Here is a 23,082-nt window from a genome sequence, read left to right as displayed (position 1 = left end):
AGCTGCCCTAATACTGAGTTAGAAGTATTATCCTCCCATATAGGAATGCAAACAGTTTAACCTTTTAACATTCCTCATAATTTCTTTTTCCTGTCTACCTTTCTTTGTTTCTCTAGGGTCTTGAATTTGAAAGTAAAATTTTCTATTCAGTTCAGGTCTTTTCATCACGAATACCTGAAAGTCCTCTTTTTCATTGAAGTCATATTTTCCCCCTGAAAGATCACACTCAATTTTGCAGGGTAGGTGATTTTGGGTTGTAATCCCAATTCCTTTGCCCTCTGGAATATCATATTCCATGCTTAATATGTATAATTTAATTGACTCATTTGTTGAAAAAATGAGCAGCTAGGTGACACAGTACAGAGAGTGCCAGTCCTGAAGTCAGGAAAACTCATCTTCCTGATTTCAAATCCATACACTTATTAACTGTGTGACTCTGGGCAAGTAACCTGGTTAGCCTCAGTTTCCTCATCTATCAAATAGGCTGGAGAAGGCAGTGGCAAACCACTCCAGTATCTCTGCCCAGAAAACCTTAACTGGGGTCATGAAAAGTCAGACATGACTGAAAAATGACTGAACACATTGAACAAAGGTGGGGTGCCACATCAAAGAAGAACTTGCTCTGCTTTGTCCCATAGTGCAGAACTAGGGCTAATGAGCTAAACATCATAAAGTAGCACTTTTTATAAGGACACTTTATATAATGAGATATTTCTTATGAATTAGACCTATTCTAAACTGGACTTCAGAAAGAAGGATATCAATTGGGATCATCTTTAAAAAGTCCACCAGTTGGGGATGTTGTAAAACAGTATTTTGTTCTCAGATATGGGTGGAATCAAATGACCTTTGAGGGCTTTTCTAATCCTGAGGTGCTGGGATTCTATGACTGCCAACAGTGTATTTAGTGGCAGGCCCTATCTTTAAACTTATCTGTAGTTTTATGTAATCAGAGTCTGAATCAGAATGAGATGTCATTCTATTCCTTTTGAGGAAGCACTTAAACCATCTCATCCCTTTTGTTGCCTAGGCTAATTTGGTCCCAGGGAAAAGTAACCCCACTGTTTTATTTCTCCAACAGAAATGATACAACTGATATCCCATTTTAGTTTTTCTTTCATATAAAATGCTAGTGATAACCTATTTTAATTTCTAGTAATATAATCTTATAACTATGGCCTAACCAAACAACTGTAAACAAAACTTTCACACAGAATCAAAATTCCAACATTGATTTTCACACCACTTAAAGAAAATGTTTTATTTTTAAACCCAAATTGGAGATAAGTTGTTGTATCATTCAGGCTTTCTAAGTTCTTTACTGTTAAAATGAGCAGCCACTTATTGGCTAGCAAGGCAATAGTTGGGGAAATTTTAACAGAAGCCATTCTATACTTCTAACATAATGGGTTTAGAAATGGCTGTATTGAGCCAATTAGATAAGATTTCTTTCTTTTCATCTTGGAGTTTGAATAATTTTTCAGGACAAATTAACTAGGGAAAACAAAAGGTAAGGGTATGTGAAGGTAATGGTGGAGAGATATGATACGGAGAAGAGAGGGATGTTTATGCAACAACTATGAAAATAGATTGATAATAATAATAAATTTTAATTATGCCAAGATACTTTAGTAATAACAATCATTTTCATAAATGTAATAGAATATAAGATCCTTGAAGGTAGGGCCTTTTTTCTTTGAATCCTTAGTATCTAGACAAGTGCTTAATATTTAATATTAAGCAAGTGTTTAATAAATGCTTGTTGAATTAATGAATTAATGCAAGGCAACAGAAAGTCCAGTAGAAAGAGCATTAGATTTGAAGTCAAAATTCCTTCCTTCAAATTCTGGCTTTGCTACTTATTCCCCATACAATTCAATTTATCTGTATAGACAGCACTCTCCTCGTGTCAGAAAAGCTATTGAACTGGATGGACTCTAAGACCTTTTCTTGCTCTAAATATTAAGACTAAATTAAAAAATGCTACAATAAATAAATATATACTTGTGTAGACATGGAGTTAATGTCACCTATATCTTTCTATCTATTTACAGGGTACCACTCTAGTTCATGTTCTCATCACTTCTCAATTTTATTATTGAAACAGGCACCTAAATGGTTTCTTACCTCATGTTTCCTTACTCCAAACTACTTTTCACACAGTTGCTAAAATGCTTTTCCTCAAGTTCAGGTTTGATCACTCCCCTACTCAACAAATTCAAATGACTCCTTATTGCCTTTAGGATCAACTATAAACTCTTCTGTTTGGCATTTAAAACTCTCACACAGAGAAGCAAATTACAAGTAGAAATAAGCATAGTTCGGTCTTACATATCTGCGTGTGAGTATATATGTGCATATATGTGCATGTTTATAGATATCTATGTATCTATGATCTCTCTCTCTCTCTCTCTCTCTCTCTCTCTCTCTCTCTCTCTCTCTCTCTATCTCATCTATCTCCATGCTTAATTGTAGTCTTCTTCACCAGAGGGGAAAGGGAAAGAAAAAAATAAAGTAAAAAGTGCATAGCAGAGAACAAAAGAAAACCTACATGAAAGCAAAGAAAAGCTAGGCAGCTTTGAAAACAATGTATACTATTTATTATATAGGTTTTCTTGAAATAGAAATTTATTGTTTTATATCAAATCCTCTTTTCTTGTTTTGTATTTAAGTTTAAAATAAATTGCTAAAAATTTACAAAAAAACCCCAAACTTCATATTTTGGCTCCAAATTAACTTCACAGCCTCATTATACATTATTTCTCTCCTTGCACTCTATTGTTCAGGGAAACTGGTCTTGTTGCTCTTGCCCACAAATGACACAGTTGCACTGGTTATATCACCCATACCTAAACTGCACTCCTCTTCAAATTCCCATTTTTCCTCAGAATTCAGCTCAAGCACCAACTTCTACTTCAAACCTAGCTGCAGGTCTCCTCCCTCACAAAATTACCTTACATTAATTGTGTGTGTGCATAAACACACAAATACACACACACACACACACACACACATGCACACATATATATGAGCTTTCTGTCTCCCCTGATTACTGTAAACACCTTGAGGACAAAGACTATATAATTTTTCTCATTGTGTTACCATTGTCCTGCAATGGCTAGAACATAGCAAACACTTAATGAATACTAGTTGATTGATTGAATGTATTATTATAATAAGGAATAATAATAATATTAATGATTCTAGGGCGAATGAAAGGAAACATGGTATAGTGGACAGAAAGGCAGCAAGAGCTTTGTTCAAGTTATGCGTCTAATAACTACTGGCTATGAGAACCTAGGTAAGTCACTCAACCTTTCAGTGATCAAACCTCTAGGTCAAACAAACCTCTAAGGCTTTAAAGTAGGGAACAGTTGTATATTTACCTTGGAAGAGCAGGAATTAAGAATTCCATATGCTGAAGAAATAACAGGCATGAGGTGCAAAACAATATTAATAAATCCAATAAAAATAGTTTAATGAAAACATTGTATGTTTTTTTTCTTTGCTAGTTAGCATAAGCATGAAGATCATTTTTGACGGGAGTACAATTTGCCCACTGGTATACCACAATTTCATCCAGGAATTTGTTTTTCTTTACTGAAAATTGAGTTTGATTATAGCAGAGTTCCCTGCATTATAGCTATTCAATAGTACTTAAGTTTCAATGAATATATTATTTGAAATTATTTTACTTACTGTCTTATCAAATCTACATTTAAATATATCCATGTGATTCTTATGCCATCTACATTATTTAGATGCAGCTGGTAAGGGAATCAAAGGCCAAAAAAAAGAAAGAAAAGAGACTGAATAGATTGCACACATGCTGCCTAAAAATGCCATTCTACACATAAGGCATGCTGCCACATTTAGTCCTGACATATTTAGTCTTTCAGGGAGTCTCATGTTATCTTTTCATGATCCCTAGATAATTAGTACATCACTGAATATGAAATAATTTAGCACACTGGGCTGTGATTACATAAGGAAGAAGGGCATTCAGAATATAAAAGAAAACATAAACCTAATCCTGTAAAATACATTATATCAACTTATTCCTCTTTAATTTATTGCATTCAATAATTTAATTTTCAATTTCTTCAAGAAGTTTTAATTACTTTTCACAAGCATCTTAATTTTGTCTACTTTCCAATTTTCTAAAGGGTCATGGAGAGGTATTAATTTCACAAGCCTGGGCTAATACCAATTAAGTGCTAACCATAATAGATTTAACCATTGTCTCATATTATCTTCAAATAAATGTACTAATTTGAGTCATATTTCTATTCCAAATAAAAGAAGTTGACAACTATAGGAGATCTATCACTTAGAAGAGATTTATTTCATGTTTGTTATTTATAATCTAAAAATCAGGACAGCTGGCATTTTCCTTTGCCTCTGGGTACCAAGGGCAGATCTGCCAAGGTACTCCCTCTACATGCTGTACTATGATTGCCTTTATCTACTACTGAAGCTTAGCACTTATTTTTTTTGTCCTGGTCTAATTACTGTGATCCCCAAACCATACAAACAAATATACACACCATGGACAACATTTGAACGGAAATCTGCGCTTTTATTCCATTTGTGTTGGTAAAATAGAAAAAGAGATCTTCTTAAAGTAAGCTTAGCTCCTACATGCAAAACTCTGTACAAATTCTGAGAAGTGATACAAAGATAAAAGAGAAGTAGTCCCTGACTTCAAGGAACATATAAACCAAGAACATAGGCACTGTTGACACAGCTGATTCTTTAGATGAGACAAGGGAGGGAAAGATGCTGACTTTGAATGGGAAATCAAAGTGTAAATAGAAGTATCTAAAAGAATACAATCATTTCAACCCGTGGACATGTGCGATTGTAAAACAGACTAAGAATCATCTGGACATTATGATCTGAGTTAATCTATAACTATAAATCCATAGCCCAAAGCTTATGTCTTCCTTCAAAAATTGATTTCATAGAAGGTGGTTGATTTTTGTTCTAGGATTCCTTTATTTTGTTTCAAACTGATAAACTCTGTTTTGGTTAATTTCTCCCTCTCCTTATTAACATGAGAAATAATTTTAAAATAAAGTTTCCTGAGATAGGTAGTTTTAGCTCACATTAGATTTCATAAGGTACTGTCTTTCATATGTTTAATAACAGTAGATTGAATATTGAATGGGCCAGAGTTTTCATTTTAACAACCACAGGGGATTTCCTTTAAAAGCTGTTATGACTGGTCACATCAATGATTGATAGGCTTAAAGGACTGCTATAATGGCTTCAAAGGATTTGAAGTCAAAATGGTAGCAAAAGAATTGTTAATGTTAAATTCAATAATTATATTTTTAAAAGCCCCTAAATAGTTCTGTGGGAAACTAAAACCCTAAATAAAGTTTTCCATATGGTCCCATCAACTGATTTAGCCAGGAGTTAGGATTTTGACACAATACATGGAAACATTCACATTTGTCTTATTCTATTCATTTATAAAGGAAAAAAATGGGGGGGGGCTCTTGGAATGAGGTGTGTTAATATCTCACATGTTGTTTTATTGATGCTATTTTTATAATTCTAAAGGATTGTTTTTCCCTCTACAAAAACTTCCTACACATAGGTATTCAACAACCCATCATAAACCAAGCAGCCAAGAAAAAAACAGGAGAGGGGTAAAAGAAAATAATAGTTACAAATAAGCCAAAGGGACTTATAAGGGAAAAATTTTGCCAACTAATTTGTTCAGCTTATGTGGTTTAGAAAACAAGAATTTGTTAAGTGGTTATTGTGTGCTAAGCACTATGCTAAGTCCCTGGGTTACAAATACAAGGAGAAAGATAGACAATGCCTGACCTTGAGGAGTTTATTATATTCTAATAAAGGAAGACAACACAAAAAGAGAGTAAAAATTGGGGGCAGAGGAAGAAGCTACTGCCGAGCATGATAGAAAAAGTTCAGTGTCTAGAGTGGAGTCTGGAAAGAAAACAGTGCTAGCCTTTCCTTGGGTTCTTTCCTTAAAATAGAGATTTTGAGAGGAACAAGACAGGGATAAGGAGGCAGGATTTACATCCAGAGTTAGAAGTTCAGAGGTGGAATGACCTTTCAGGCTGATGTAGCATGGTTACTATGACCTTGGGGAGAAATGTGAAAAAATGGATTGTTTCTAGTTACTGTTAAAAAATTATTTTTTAACCACTATAATTTGTACATTTTTTCTTACCTCCATCTCCTTAATATAGAAGTTGGCATCTGTGTAGTTGGCACTAAGGATTTCACTAACATTTTTACATGACAAATTCAAACTAATTTCAATGGGATTTGGGAACATTCACTTCAAAAGGCATGTTATTTGCAAAGGGGAAATCTCTTTGCCCTTGGGAGACCATATGGCTACAATCCATCTTCAAAGGTCCGTGGAGACATCAGAAAATGAAGACATTCCAGTCCTTGTTCACAAGGAAATTTTCATGACCCAACTGTAAATCTAACCCAAGAAATCATTTGTTTATTTCTGAATCTGCCACAATCACAAACAGACAAGGAGGACAAAGTAATAATGTCAAAAAAAAGCTTAAGATGTAAGCTCCACAGATGTATTTTATAGCAAGAAATATTTATTGAGTGCCTATGATGGGCACAGTTCTCTGCTAGGTTTGGTTGGAACTAAGCTTCATTTCCAATTCTATTTCAGTGATCATACTACATACAGTTATAGGAAGCCAAAAGGAAAGTTCGTTTTAACCATCTGGTATCTCACACATACAGAATGGCATGCATGACGCAAAACATTTTTATTTTAAAAATTGCAATTCTTAGTCTGTGACTACATAAGCTTGAATAAGTGTTTTTGGCAGGAATAAATCTGTATATGCATATTTTGGCTATTTTATATTGTATTTCACTTACAGGTCATAAATTTTCCTAAATCTGAGCTCTTCTTACTTTTTTCATATTTATTTTTAATTTATGGATAAAACAAATATTTCCATAACAGTATAATAAAACAATGATTGCACATGAAGCTGCAAATCTATTATGTATAACTGGCTATTCCTTTTAAATATATAATAAAGTTAGCATGTAAATTTCTTTTTTTCCCCTGTGTCTCCTCCCTGCTATCCTAGAGAGGGCTACCATTACACTCACACACACATAATACATATATATGTAACAACTATTCTGTATGTCTATTTCTTTTCTATGTTCTTTCTCTGGATGCATCTTTCTCATATGATCTTTATAGTTAATTTGGATATTTATAATAGTCAAAATGACATTATCTCAAAGTGATTATTAAAACCATTGCTGTTACTGTATAACAATATCATACAACTCTTTTTTTTTCAGGTCAATGAGGGTAAAGTGACTTGCCCAGGGTCACACAGCTAGTAAGTGTAAAGTATCTGAGGTCACATTTGAACTCAGGTCCTACTGAATTCAGGGCTGGTGCTTTATCTACTGTACCACTTACCTGCCCCCTCATATAGCTCTTTTTTTTTTTTTGCAGGGCAATGAGAGTTCCATGACTTACCCAGGGTCACACAGCTAGTAAGCGTGTAGCTCTTAATACTACAATATGATAGCCCTTATTACTAACCAGCTCAGTTTCCCCCTTTCTTGCTTCTGGTCTTTCTTTCTACTAAGTGCTTTACATTGTGTCTTTTAGAATTGCCACTCAATGGGGGCAGCTAGGTGTTGCAGTAGGTAAAGCACCAGTCCTGGATTCAGGAGGACTTGAGTTCAAATATGTCCTCAGATACTTGACACTTACTAGCTGTGTGACCTTGGGCAAGTCATTTAACCCTAATTGCCCTGCAAAAAAAATACTGGGCTTTCTCATGATGACATTTTTAACCATCTTTTCCCACACAAGGATAACTTTGTATTAATATCTGTAGTCCTTGGGTGAGGAAAAGCTAATCTTTTCCTCTCTTCCCAAGTTCTTCTTTGAGATTTCTAATACATTACTCTCATTTGCTTCCATCTTCTAAATTAATGCCACTCATTTATGTCTTCTCTAAATCCTTGTTACTGGCTTCATTGAGATCAATTCTTCCCTTCCTTGATGATTTCAGGATCTTGCTCACATTTTTTCCTATTCACCTTATTCCCATATCAGGGACTTTAATAATTATACTTCTGATACATCTTAGGCTCTGACACTCAACGTTCTCTTCTTCAGCAATTCTGCTGAACAATATCACACAATTTGGAAATGCTTCTCCCACCTTGTATAACTTTCATGATTATATATGTAGAACAATGTCTTTTCTTATGAAAATTACAATCCATCTACAGAGAAAGAACTGATGGTATCTGAAAAAAGATCGAAGCATAGTTTTTTTTTTTTAAGTTTTATTGTTGTCTGTTTTTGTTTACAACCTGGCTAATGTGGAAATGTTTTGCATGACTACTAATGTACAACTTATATTGAATAGCTTGAGTTCTTGGGGGTGGGGTGGGGAGGGAGAGAAGAAGAGAAATTGGAACACAAAGTTCTAAAAAACTGATGTCAAAATTTGTTTTTACATGTAATTTGGAAAAATAAAATTCTCAATAAACAAAAAAAGAACAATGTCTTTCACCCATTCTCAATGATACATCCTTCCCTGAGTGCCCTTCCCCTATCAGTATAATCTATCCTTCATGCCACATCCCCAGATTCTCTGTTCTTGCTTCTTTGCATGCCTAAATGTACAACAAATCATCTGCAATGAAGAACCTATTTTTACTAATTATAAATTATTAAAATGGCATTATTTTATATGCTGTGTTGAAAAGAAAACTAAAGGACTATAGCTACCACTCTAAGGATAATATCTGGTCATTTTATGTGCATATTTCAAAATTAGGACAAATGCTATTTTTTCCGGGAAAAGACTTGACGTAACTGCTCATTTTATTCAATATATATGAACTTATACACAGATTTGCTTTACTTTAAAATGCAGATGTGTTACAAGCTTATAGATGTACTCTGATCAATGACTTCATTGCCAACCTGACACTGGATACACATCAAGTTGAAGATGAAAAAGTGTGTGTGTGTGTGTGTGTGTGTGTGTGTGTGCATAAGCTTCTCTCTGTCCTACCCCCTCCACCAACCCCTGACAAGCACAAAGGGATGTCTTAATTAGGTGTCTGATGGGATGGTTAGGGTACCCATTCCATGCCTTATCACAAAGACCCTTTTTAGCTCTAACAGTTTGCGTTTCTGGGATTATTTATTATTGTATATATTGCAGGATCACTATCCCATGTACTGGAGGGCAGCTGGTTTTCAAGGATAGAGCACTGGACTTAAAGTCAGGAAGTTCTGGGTATAAATCTGTCCTTAGACAATTACTAGCTGTATGACCATAAGCAAATCACTTAACACCTCTGTTTTATTCAGTTTCATTCTGTAAAATGATGGTGGGTGTTGGGAGGAAAGGGAATTTAGATTTTATGGCCTCCAAGGTTCTTTGTAGCTTCAGATCTATGATGCTGCAATCTTTGACTAGTAGCATGAATGTTGTTCTTAGTTAGAGACCGGAGAATATTATGGGGTATCTGGTATTTGTTCAAGTCTCTGAGACACTTAAAGATTTTAATACACTTTGGGGAGAAATCTGAACATGCAGGTTTCTATATTTTCCATGCATATGTATTAAAGAACAAGGAACACTAGTTAACATCTGGATTACGGAGAAACAGCCAAATCATGAATTATTATTGTGTTTATATATCTGTTAGAAAGATGAAAATTTTAAGGTTTTTTTCACTTTATACAGAAATATGCAGTCTATTGCTAATTTAGGCTATACGGGCATTTGATGAATACAAATGTCTTTCATTGTCTTTAAAATTAATAAAAAATAAATCCCCACAAGCCTTTCATTTTGTAGTATGGATAGAGGCTCAACAATTTTTTTCCTATGATTTTCCCCCTATACTAAAAGCACCAAATTTTATTTCATAACAAATAATTCACTTTTATAATAAAAGTAAGCAGGACCTTAACTCATGACTTTTCTTGCAATTCTTCCATTTTTCAAGCATCCCCTCTGACTACCCTACTTGTTAGTTTTATCTTCCTAGTGGGCTCATCATGAAATGAAAGGACCTTGGATTCTTAGGCAATCAGTGTGGTCTTTTTAAGCACCTTCTACATGTCAAGAACTATTTCAAAGGACAGGTTATTGGAATACAAATACTAGCTGATTTTGCCAAGTTGGAAAGACCTGGAGAACAATTCCGGAGATAGGCTCTGCCATCTAATGACCAACTTAGCTAAGCACAAGGAGATTGGTTTAGCACCTGCTTAGGTGATTAATTCTTTTTTTTTTTTTTTTTGGTGGGGCAGTGAGGATTAACCCAGTCACACGTCTAGTGAATGTCAAGTGTCTGAGGCCAGATTTGAACTCAGGTCCTCCTGAATCCAGGGCCAGTACTCTATCCACCGCACCACCTAGCTGCCCCCTAGGTGATTAATTCTTTGGCCATGCTTATCCATGAAACAGAAAAGGGGACATTTTCCCAAGAATTTTAAAATGACAGATAAACCAGAACATGATAGATCCGACTATAACAACCTACTTCATTAAAATTATCACAGGTTTGTAGCTAAACATGCAGCACTCTATACAGGCATATTTACAGTAAAAGTTGTGATTGGCAGTCACATGTTCATGATAAGATTGTGTTTAATTTAATTGGAGTGCTTTCTATGTGAAAACTAAAGAACCTGGAGTTAGGGATACAAAAAGAAACAGGCAATTCTTTCTGCCTTCAAGCAGTTTACAGGGTTTTTTTTTGTTTTGTTTTATTTTGTTTAGGGGAATGCAACAGGTACAAAGAAATATAACACCAGGCGTTTTGAGGAGAGAACCTTTACACTGGAGTGAGGGGGGCATTCACATTCTAACATTTAGAGAAGGCTTCATAAAGGAATTAGCACATGAGCTCAGCCTAAAAGGAAGATAAGAATTCTAGAAGATTAGAAGCAAATCTATTCTAAACATTCCCAGAGATAACATGATCAAACAGATAGAGGCTGGTGGATGTGATGTTGAACTCTGGGAAGTGTTTGTTTGGCTGGCACAGGAAACTTGCAAAGGGGAATACTATAAAATAAAGAGGGAAAGAGAGTTCGGAGCGAGATTGTGGAAGGCCTAAAAGACTTGCCTAAAGTTGTTATTCATCCTAAAAGTCACAGAGGGTCATTTCATTTAGTGAAAGATGGGTGAAGGGAACTAATATGCTAAGAAATGTGTTTAGGGAAAATAGTTGTGTAGAGGATGGATTGTGGAAGATGAAGACTATTCTTCAGGTCCAGCGGAGGTTTGAAAATACACTTTTCAATGGCAAAAAAGGTGCATGGGGGAGCTTAGACTGGGGGGTGAGAATTCTTAGGCTAGCCCATAAAATCTTATTTAATGGGTAGTTAAACCATAGTATTAGTAGAACCAACCCAATCTGAGGGTCCAAGGAATAAGGAGTATAGAGAGAAAGTAGAGGTAAAGGAAGAAGAATGTTTACTTCTCCTTCCTTCCCTGAGGTCTAGATAAAATGATGATATAAGGAGGTTTCTTTTTGGATATCCTTACCATTTTGTATTGACATCTTACTTCCCACTCTTTTCCTTGGGCTCTCAGGTACTCAGTGTTTTTTTTAATTGTTGTTGCTGCTGCTGTTTTTTTAAAGATACCTTAAGACCTATAGATTACTATAAGATAAAGATACCTTAAGACCTATGGATTACTTTCTTATGACCCAAAGTTCTCCTTTTTTTGTCAGGCAATGAGGATTAAGTGACTTGCTCAGGGTCACGCAGTTAGGAAGTGTCAAGTGTCTGAGGCCACATTTGAACTCAGGTCCTTCTGAATCCAGGGCTGGTGCTTTATCTGCTATGCCACCTAGCTGCCCCCCAAAGTTTTCCTCTTCTAAAATTACTTATTTATTCTTAGACACCCCTCCAACCAAGCTTCTAGCTTCCTAAGTGTAACTTAACTTAGCATTGAATAAGAAAGCAATCCATGTTAATATAGGAATGATGAATGATAAATCATATCTGTCCATCTTACACCTAATCTCCACCAGGCAGTAGAGGAGTAGGAGTAGATGTTACAGTGTCCTTATTCCCAACCTTCCTGTCAATGATTTTTCTCTTCTTCTTGTCAAAGCTGGATTGTGACAACCCCTCCTATTTTTATTCTTTTTTTTTTGGTGGGGCAATGAGGGTCACACAGCTAGTGTCAAGTGTCTGAAGATGGATTTGAACTCAGGTCCTCCTGAATCCAGGACCAGTGCTTTATCCACTGTGCTACCTAGCTGCCCCTTCCTATCTCCATTCTTGTGTGAGAAAATAATGGGATTTGGCAGATACTCAAAGGCTCACCTGGAGAGTAATCTAAACTGATTGAATTAAGTGAGAATGATTGATTTTGCTGACTAGCCTACTTCAAGTTAATTAGATTGATTGTAGCCACACCTGGCTAGCCCTTAAGAAGGTATTGTTCTCAGAAGTTAAGGACTTTGAACTCAACTTGAGACCACCTTCAAGTCCAGTGAACCAATGGATTTGGATGACGCCTACCAATCAGCTTGAAGCAGTGTGTAAGGACCACTTCTGCTCCAGACCTATAAAAAGCTTCCACACTCAGTTTGAGGCAGTGCATGATTGTAGCAGACTCGTGGCAGAGGACTTAAGGGAGAACCAGATCAGGCTGGAACTCTAGACTAGATAGACCTTTTCTTAACTTTCTGAACTCCACATGAATACCTGGTATGCTTTAATAAATGCTTAATGCCCAAAGACTGGTGCTAAAACTTCTCATTTAAGGCGACCACACATTTAGATTTTAAACAACACACTTGTGAAGACTCATTCCCTTTTTTATATCCCCACTAAGTTAGGATTTTTTCTGCTTCAGTTTATCCCCACTAAGTTAGGATTTTTTCTGCTTCAGTTTCTCCCACTCTGCCTTGGCTGCTCACATGCCTTGGATGATTAGGGAGTAACTTAATATAGTTTTTCTGGTAAGATGGAAGACTACTAGGTATTATCATCTGCCCTGTTACTACACTCTCCTACCAAGTCTTTCTATCTGCCCCACTACCATAATATTCAGACTCTAGGATATTGTCATCTCATCTGCCAATGTACCTTAAAGACCTTTGGGTCTTGCCATTGCATTCACCTGTATGAGCTGTTTGGCCCATTGAGAACATTATCACTTTGGAAACATACATTATATCTCTTTTATATGTGATTCCTGGAATTTAACACAGTGGTGAAAAAATAGTGAGTGCTTAATAAATACTCTTTACTTTAATCTTTTCAATCAATAAGCACTTAATAAGTGCCTACTCCATGCCAAGGACTGTGCATAAACATATAGTATATAAATTTACATAGACATATATTATTTTAGAGCTACCATGTACATATTTTCATACATGATTTCATTTGCTCCTCACCCCAGTCTTGAGAAGATGACCGTATAAGGATTACCCATATTTTAGAGATAGGGAAAGTGGAGAGTGGGCTATCAGACAGATAACTTGCCTCAGAGTCAAGAAAGTATAGACTTATGTCTTGCCTCTAACATCAACAGTGTGACCCTGGGCACATTATATAATCTCCTAGTTCCCTGGACAACTTTCTCACTATCAGCTGCAAGTCTTTTTTTTTTTTAACTATGTCACACATAGATTCTCCACAAACTCTTATTGTTGTGATGTACAGGGAGTCAGGGAGAATATCTGGGGCACTCTTTCTGTGTTGACATTATTTGTAAGTCAAGAACTACTACTATTGGATTATGGCAGAAGCAGTAAAATCCACTGTGATATGTTTTGTTTATTTTTTAAGCTAAGGGTGATTTTTGTGGGTGGGTAATAAAAAAAAATCCTCAAGTTTGTTAATGCAGTGCATGCTCCAATTTTTTCAAAACAATGCATTTTTAAAATGAAACTTACTTTTCTGAGAGAAAATATAGTGCATGTTGTAGTTTTCAGCAGATCTTTTATGATTATGCTAATCCAAAAAAATAGGCTAAGTATTCACTAGACAAATCTTTTGACAGATAATTAACACCTCGAGTAACATGCACCTGCATACACTCTCTATGGATGAGCTCTGCTAGTCCCCAGGATCAATAACAGCTCAGCACAATTCCTATCTCATTTATATGGAATACTCCTTGCACATTTCCCAGTTAGCCTGACTGATTTGCTTTCTCCTGGTGAATTGAAAAATATTTTTCTCCATTTTTCCCAATATGTCTATTCTAATGGAGCTGCTTTATGCACAATTGTTGAATCTATTTTTGTGCCTAGTTTTGGCATTTAAATCATAAGGAAGGACCCTAGATCCTATAGCCATTAAATGTCAGAGGTTAGACTCTTCAGCCAGTCTTTCTTCTGAGACAAGCTCTCTATCCACTAAGTTATACTGCTCCTCTATGTATATTATATTAGAATAATTAAGGAAAGGAGTTCATAAGTTAGATAAAGAGACTGGTTAGGAAACTAGGACTGAATGAGGATAATAACAAAGGAGAAGGAAAAGGAGGGAGAAAATGTGTGCGACATGATAGAAAGTGCAGAAAGAAGAAAAGGGTGATCATTTCTTCTAAATACAAAAGAAAGATGGAAGAAGATAGAGATAATGCCACTGAATTTGGTGATTAAGGAGATGACTTCAGTTTAGTTGGACTGCCTGCAGTTAGGGAGTGATCTCAAGGAAAAGCAGTATAAGCAATGATCATCGACTATGTCATTGTTTGTCAGTGAAAGGAAAAGGAGAGATCAAAATTCTTTGAAATGCCACCATTGCTATAGCGAAACCTATTCAGGTGTTTATCTACTAATGGTATATCAGTACAGTTGTTTTCAAATAGAGATAGAAGAACATTTAAATAGGAAATATTGTGTTTATAGTTTCTGTTGAGTAGTCATCAACCCCAAAATTTACATACCCTAGGACTTGAAGAACACAATTTTATTTTTGGGGATCAATTGGAGTTAAGTGACTTGGCCAGGGTCACACAGCTAGTAAATGTCAAGTGTCTGAGGCCAAATTTGAACTCGGGTCCTCCTGAATTCAGGGCCAGTGCTCTATCCACTGCACCACCTAGCTGCCCCAAGAATACAATTGTTTTTTTTTAAAGTGAGGCAACTGGGGTTAAGTGACTTGCCCAGGGTCACACAGCTAGTAAGTGTTAAGTGTCTGAGGCTGGATTTGAACTCAGGTACTCCTGACTCCAGGGCTGGTGCTCTATCCACTGTGCCACCTAGCTGCCCCAAGAACACAATTTTTAATGTTTCTATTTTTAGCAGAATTGGGTTTCTTGAGAAGGAATATATATATATATATATATATATGTATGTATATATATATGTATATATAATATGTATGTTTTATATGTTTATGTACATTTAACAGCTTCATTTTATTATTTATATGCATTTATTAAGCAATTCTGTGCTAGTAAGAAATATAGAGAGAGTTGATGTAGTAATGCAAGGTTTGTGTGTGTATGTGTGTGTGAGTGTTTGGTGGTAAAACTTATCTCTTTAGATAGAATTTCAAATCATTTTTATAAGTCTCTTTGAGGTGAAATTGAATTGTATGGAATGACTGATTGTCAAGGACATCTGAGCAAATGAGGTATTCATTTTATTCAGAAACCATTCAAGGATTTCTTGATGTTTTCATTTAATTTGCTTCATATCAAGTAGATAAGTTTTCCTTTGAGACACATAGCTAAAGAAATAAAAGATTAATAAAAGCCAAATAAGTTTCTGCATTCCTGCAGAGTTTGACATAAAGCCTTAATATTATTCTGTTTCCTTCACATAGATAAATATACCAGGACACTGTGGTGGGAGTGTTCTTGTCATACACCTTCCAAGTTCTTCTGTTATTGCCCATAAATTGAAAACTCTGAACAAAAGAATCATGTAGCAAGTAGAATAAGGCATCTCATGGGTTCATTTCTGAACCTAAGAAGCGGAACTTGGAGAAGGAAATGAATAAAAAAACCAACAACAAACCTTGAGAACATCTAAAACCTAAAACAGTTAAGATACTTCTTTCTGATAATATACTGATCAGAAACCTAGACTGAGTTTACAGAATCTCATAAATGATGGCTTGGCCTAATCTCAAGGCTTGGAGGAATAAAGAACAGCTGACAGTAAAGCTTCCTGTAGTCATTCTTGGGTTAAGCAAATACAGAAAATATGTTATACATATTAAATGAATATATATATATATATCCTAATAATAATCTACTTGCAAGTTAAGCTTAATTTTTATTCATTCTTTTATTCATTCATTTATTTATTTGTGACACAGTTGGGGATGTCACTTGCTTAGGGTAACACAGCTAGTAAGTACTACATGTCTAAGGCCAGATTTGAACTCAGGTCCTTCTGACTCCAGGGCCAGTGCTCTATCCATTATGCTACCTAGCTGCTCCTTTAGCTTAATTAAAAGAAAATTAGAAGCTATCCTCCTTTCATTACCAATCCAAGTATGTTTGGTCATCAACATTATCTTCCTATGTTGATTGTTTTCCCAAATTTTTGAAGAGGACCAAAATGAATTCACTATATTAGAGTCAAGTTACATTTTGTTCAGCTGTGGCTATTCTTCCTATGTAAAGTGATGCTCTCTTGCCCTGTCCTTCTGCAAATGGCATCCCTATTCTTTAAATCAAACAAATGCTTTATTTCTGGTGTAACAATAGTATTTCTTTATGTTATTATTAACTTGTAATATAATATCTCTTTCTTAAAGGCAGCTCGATAGAGCAATGGTCAGAATGTTGAACTCAAGTAAGGAAGATCTGAGTTCAACTTTGGCCTCAGAAACAATTAGATGTATAACTCAGGGCAAGTCACTTAAATTCTCTCTGACTCAGATTTTTTATCTGCAAAAGTAAGGATAAAAATAGCATCTATATCTCCAGGGTTTTTGTGAGGAGAAAATAAGATAATATTTATAAAGTGCTTTGCAAACATTAAACCTCTCTATATATGCTATTATTTTTATTATTATTATTTTATCAGAAACTATGTCTATACATGTAAAGAGAAGTGGAGAGTTTGAGTATCAAATCAAATAATACTTCGTCTTTGCATCTTTACTCTCAGGCTTCTTGAATATGTATTTGTTCATTAGAACTTAGTAATAAATTTCTCAGGTGGGTGAAAAAGTTTTACTGTATAATTGAGGAAACCAAAAGTAAAAATTTATAAACTGAGATCTGACCATATCACTCACTTGCTCAATAAACTCCATTGGCTCCCTATTGTCTTTAGAAGAATCAAATATAAACCCTGTTTGGCATTCAAAAGTTGTTCCAATCTATCTCAAATGAGATAATGATAGCAAAGCACTTAGCATAGTAACACATATATAGTAAACACTATATAAATGTTAGTTATTATTATTATTTTATGTAACTTTCCAGATTTTTTATACATCATTGCTCTTCTTTTATTATTCCATCCAGCCAAACTAGCTTTCGTGGTGTTTCTTACACCATATTCCATTTCCTATTTCTGTCTGCCATATGCATCTTTGTTACCTCCATCTCAGGTTCTTTAATTTCCTTCAAAACTCATTTAAAGACTACCTGCTAAAAGCAGCCTTTTCTAATCCCTCTTAACTCTTAGTATCATTATAAATTCTTTACTACATGTTTATTTACCTTATGTCATTGGTTTTAAAAGGTAGGCTTTTTAAAAAAATTTTTTTTTTTTTGGTGAGGCAATTGGGGTTAAGTGACTTGCCCAGGGTCACACAGCTAGAAAGTGCCAAGTATCTGAGGCCGTGTTTGAACTCAGGTCCTCCTGAATCCAGGGCCAGTGCTTTATCCTCTGTACCACCTAGTTGCCCTAAAAGGTGGGTTCTTAAGAAAAAATTCCAATAGTTTATCCCCCAAGTGATTGTTTAATTTAGAAACATAATCAAAGCAGATTAAATGTATTTTTTTACATTTGAATTTCTGTAGAAATGGGTCTTCAAACTCTGAAGAAACATCTGTTATGATGACTGCATCCGCACTGAAACATTTTTAAAATACTGCAGGAATTTTGGCTGACCACAGGGTAAGAAATAGGTCTAGCCACAGACATGGTCTATTTTTATTTTGGGAAGACAGATCTAATGGTGGAATTTACCAATTGAAAACCTTCCCATTTAACTTTTCAAGGAAAGTTCATTTGGGGGTAAATGAATAGAGATGTCTTAGATAAGTGCAATCTTAAATTGGCCAAAAAGTACAGAATGACTCCAGACTAATATTTGTTATGTTCTTTGTCTTTTAGAAAAGTTTCTTTGTGTGTTTAATGTGTGAAGTATAAATCTTTATTTGATTGTATTGATGTTTCCTGTTCGTCCTGATTTTTTTACCCACTTTTAACATATGGATTGTTCAACTCCTAAAGAAACTCATTAAATGTTTCATAGTTCTGGGAAAGTGTATTAAATTCAAAATAATGTTAAGGAGGATCAAAGCATTCTATGCATATTTGGGTGAAGTTTAAGGATCAAAGTATTATGGGAATATGTGGATGCATTTGGGTTTTCCAGTCTGTCAGAATACTTAATTTTTCTTCATTACTTCTTCTAAGAAATATATCATAGAATAATAGCTTTGAGAAGACAGGCAATCAAGCATAAATAAGGAGAACAGAACATTAGTAAAATCACATAAAGAAAGTGTGATACAGTGGCAAGGATGTTAGACTTGGAGTTAGGAATTCCAAGTTTAAATAATGTATAAATCACTTATCCTCCTAATTTTTTAGGCACCTCCTTAGGGAGATGTCATGACAGAGTAGTTGCCTACAGGTAGGGAATTACAACACCAGAAGCCCCTCATGTTAAAGAAATCACACATCCACTTGCTATGAATACATAGGTAGTACAATGAAAATGAATAATTATTGGGCAGTAAGAAATTTCAGGTTGTAGGGAAAAAAAGGATAAACTATTTCAATGAAGAAATCTTAAATTAAGGAAAGAATGCTAAATTCTATGGAAACCGTTGAGCAATAACTACATTGTTCCCAAGTCTTCAAAAATAAATAAATTGGCAAGTCAAAAACTAAGCTGAAAATCATCAAGACATAAATGCCATCCATGTACCCTGGCACCAAAAGTTTCAGTAACAGGCAGACTGAACAAAAATAGTTTTGAGAAATATCTTTAACCTTCCAATCAAGGAAGATTCTCAAAGCTCACTCCTTAGTAATGTACTTACAGATTTTTTTTTTATCACATGACAAAGCAAGCCACATTCTATATATAAAATCTAATGTGGTACTTGACTTCCTTAATGAAATGCTTTACTGTGAATGTACAAATGAGGTGTTTAAACTCTGAGATACTCAAGATAGATGGCAATACCTATAATTATGGGATCATCACTTCTGCTTGAATTGTACTAAAAAGTTAAAGTTCTAACCACTCATATTATTGAAAAAGTAATAATAATTATAACTCTACCATGAAGTATTAAAAGCTGAAAACTCCATCCTAAGGCTGCTGAAATAAAAATGTAATGAGAAAGTGAACCTATAAAATGCAGGCAATTCATACAAGTGTGCTATATGAAGCTACTAAATCGCAAAGAAAATAACTTCTTGGGCTTTTATTTCAGGAGCCATTTTGTCGATAACTTTATGGTGGAACAAGAGTGCTATTACAGTGAATACTCCATCTATGGCTCATGTCTTTTCTAAAATCAGCATGTTCTTACTAAATATACCTAATCCCAATCTTTTTTTTTTTTTTAAGTACAGTGTCAAAATTAAGTAAATGCCATTCTGATTTTATTGGTTCTGTGTTCAAGCATTTGGTATAATGCTCTCTCAATAAATTTTTATCTTTCCCATTTAAAACAGATGACCCCTTTTGCACATGCCATGTCACTTACCATCATTGCGTAGTGTGAGTGGTGTTGGAGGGCTAAGAACTCGAGCGTTTGTCACGGTGTTTTTCACCAGGCAGATGTAACTGCCAACATCTGATGTTTGTACTTTAGAGATGTAGAGATTGCCTGTCTCCTGGGAAATGAAACGTCGGCTGTCTTCTGCCACGAAAGAGGGAAACTCATTAAACACCCAGCTATAGATGATCTCTGAAAACACACAAAAGAGAACAGAAGACATTATACTGAGAGACAAACATCATGCAGGAAACACTGTACTGCAGAAAAAGTCATACAATTTGCTTGTACCAAGCAGATATTCATCCGGTTTTCTATACATTGTAGCCTTCTATCTTCAAAGATTACATACCTGGGGTTTACATTTGAAAGTCAGAAAAGTTTTGATAAATATTGAAGGATGGGGAAATAATTCCATCCCTATTCTTCCCTCAATTAAAAAAAGTACAAATGTTGGAATTAGAAAGGTTAATTGCATAAGGGAAAAACAATCATTGCACTGTTAGACTCATGTCCTAAGGCAGGGTTCCCCAAATTTTTACTAAGCAAAACTACTTATGATTTCACCAGAGCCTTGAGATAATAGAGGGAGTTAAGCCATCGGAAAAGATGGAAAGGAAGGAGATCTAAAGCACTGAGTATAGAAATACAGGGTTGGGCTATTGGCATTAAGGATAAAATTCCTGAGCAGATCAGAAGATCCGTTTCACTGATTTTTCTCTAACAAGCTGAAGAGAGGAGACAAGGTAAAGAGATATACTAAGTTACATCTATTTATTGGGAACCCTTGTTTTAAAGTATAACACACAGGTTCCGGGGCGGCTAGGTGGCGCAGTGGATAGAGCACCGGCCCTGGAGTCAGGAGTACCTGAGTTCAAATCCGGCCTCAGACACATAACACTTATTAGCTGTGTGACCCTGGGCAAGTCACTTAACCCCAATTGCCTCACTTAAAAAAAAAGTATAACAGGTTCTAACCCATATATTTTAAAAGCATATATATTTTATAACTTTATTTTAATATAATTGGTTTCCTTTGTAATCCTATCCATTTTTAAAATGAATTTAAAAGCGTTATTCTGAGACAAGGGTCTACATGCTTTACCAGACTGCTAAAGGTGTCCATGAGAAAAATGTTAAGAAACCCCTGTTCTAAGGCTTTTTCTCTGTATAGAAATAAAATAATACTATGGGAATTGGGAAGAAAAAATGTTGCATTAGACAGGGCACTAACTGTACTTATACTAAAGAGCTGGGTTCAAATCTCAACACAGATATTAATTTTACGACCCTGGAAGAGTCATGTTAACCTTTCTGTGCCTTAGTCTTCCTTCTTATCTACAAAATATGAGTGTTAGATATGATTTCCTCTATTGCTCTTCTAGCTTTAAACTTGAGATCCCATGATCTTATGAAAATAAGAAATGAATAAGAATCATAGAATGCCATAATGAAAAGAGGACATGGCAGTAATCCAGTCCTCACCATACACCCAAAAGAATTACTGCTATAACACAACCAAGTGGTCATTTAGCCTTTACTTGAATATCCCCAGTGATCACATTATCTCCTTTATAATTCATATTATTATCAATGAAAATATGTTAGAGTATTTTCTGTTTTTATTATATGACAACTGTGAAACTGCATGTTTTTGGCTTGATTCATCGATTCCAAAGCTGATCGGGTCTAAATGTGACCAATGAGTCCCTTTACTTTTATTTATTTATTTTTTGGTTATAAACTGAACAATTATCACCAAACATAAACAATCCAATTCATAAAGAAAAAAAACCCTTTATATGAAACTATTAACTTCTGAGGTCTTGTTTGGGTGTTTAGATATACATACACACTTACATACATACATTCTGTTAAAGGCTAAAATTTTGCTAAACTGTCTAAAATATCTAATGAATGGTCGCCAATAAATTATAAGCTTTAGCAAGAGTTAGACTTTTAAGCATTTATTAAGGAGAATAAGAATTTGGTAAAGAGAGAAGAAAAGGCCTAGATTCCTATCTATTAAAGGGAGAGCACATTTCTAGCTCTGCTCTCCACCAGCATCCCCAGGAAAAGAGAGACAGAGTGCCTGGCTACCCTTCCTCCTCCCACCAGCAAGCGTCACTTCCTGACACCAAAGAAAAGACGCATGGTCCTGTCCTCAAAGACCTTCCTTCGTGGTGGAGCTTTTCTACAGTAAATCTCCAGCAGGTGGCGTCATTCCAATCATTATAATACATATATATATATATATATATATATATACACACACACATATATATATATATATATGTATATATATAAACATTTAATAAGATAATAACAAGATTGACTTTGTGCCTACTTTTGAAAGGCATGGTTTCCTTTAAATATTTTTTTCATCTTTTATTGATGTAATTTTCTTTTTTCCTCAATACTATCACTTTCTACTAATTCACTCTCTTTTCTTTAAGGAAAGCTTTCCCTGTTAACAAATAAGTATAATTAAGTAAAACAGATCAATATGCTGCTCATGTCTGAAATCGTGTTTCATTCTGCACATTTCATCTATAACCTCTCTACCAAGAGACTAGAGCCGTATTTGATCATTTGTTTTCCGAAGTTGTGATTGAGTACCACATTGATCCCAGTTTTGAAGACTTTCAAAGATGTCTTTTCTCTCTAATTATTTTTAATATAATGAAAATTGTTCTGATTCTGTGCATTTCACTCTACAACCAGTTCATTCAAGTCTTCACAAGTTTCTCTGAAATCTTAATATTCATCATTTCTTACAGTGCAATAATATTCCATTCCATTCATATATCATAATTTGTTTGGCCATTCTGCAGTTGATGAGCACCACTTTGTTTCTAGTTTTGTGGCATCACAAAGAAGTATCAAATATGCTATAAATATTTTAGTGGGTTCTTTCATTCTGTTTTACTAATGACATCACTGGATCATAGGCTATATACACTTCAGTGATTTGGAGATATATCCCCTCCTCCCTGCGTTTTTTTTTTTTCAGTTGTACAATGCATTAGTGTATGTCTTCCTACAAACATTTTGTTCTTTGTCATTTTCAACCTTTGTAATATTTTCCCAATTTGATAGGTATGAAGTAACACCTCAGTGTTGATTTAATGTGTATTTCTTTTATTAT

At 35.0% G+C, this 23,082-nt stretch overlaps 1 protein-coding gene across 1 annotated transcript in view; it reads right to left on the bottom strand.

The window, feature by feature from the left end:
* Positions 1–23,082, bottom strand: part of CNTN5 (contactin 5) — a 1,623,595-nt gene that overhangs the window by 397,491 nt on the left and 1,203,022 nt on the right. The window contains 1 exon segment of the mRNA XM_043997073.1: positions 19,923–20,126. Within this exon segment, the coding sequence (XP_043853008.1) occupies positions 19,923–20,126 (204 nt within the window).

The sequence above is a fragment of the Dromiciops gliroides genome, chromosome 3 (genome assembly GCF_019393635.1).
Source record: "Dromiciops gliroides isolate mDroGli1 chromosome 3, mDroGli1.pri, whole genome shotgun sequence".
Lineage (NCBI taxonomy): Eukaryota > Metazoa > Chordata > Mammalia > Microbiotheria > Microbiotheriidae > Dromiciops > Dromiciops gliroides.
This window is presented reverse-complemented; position numbering and strand designations above follow the sequence as displayed.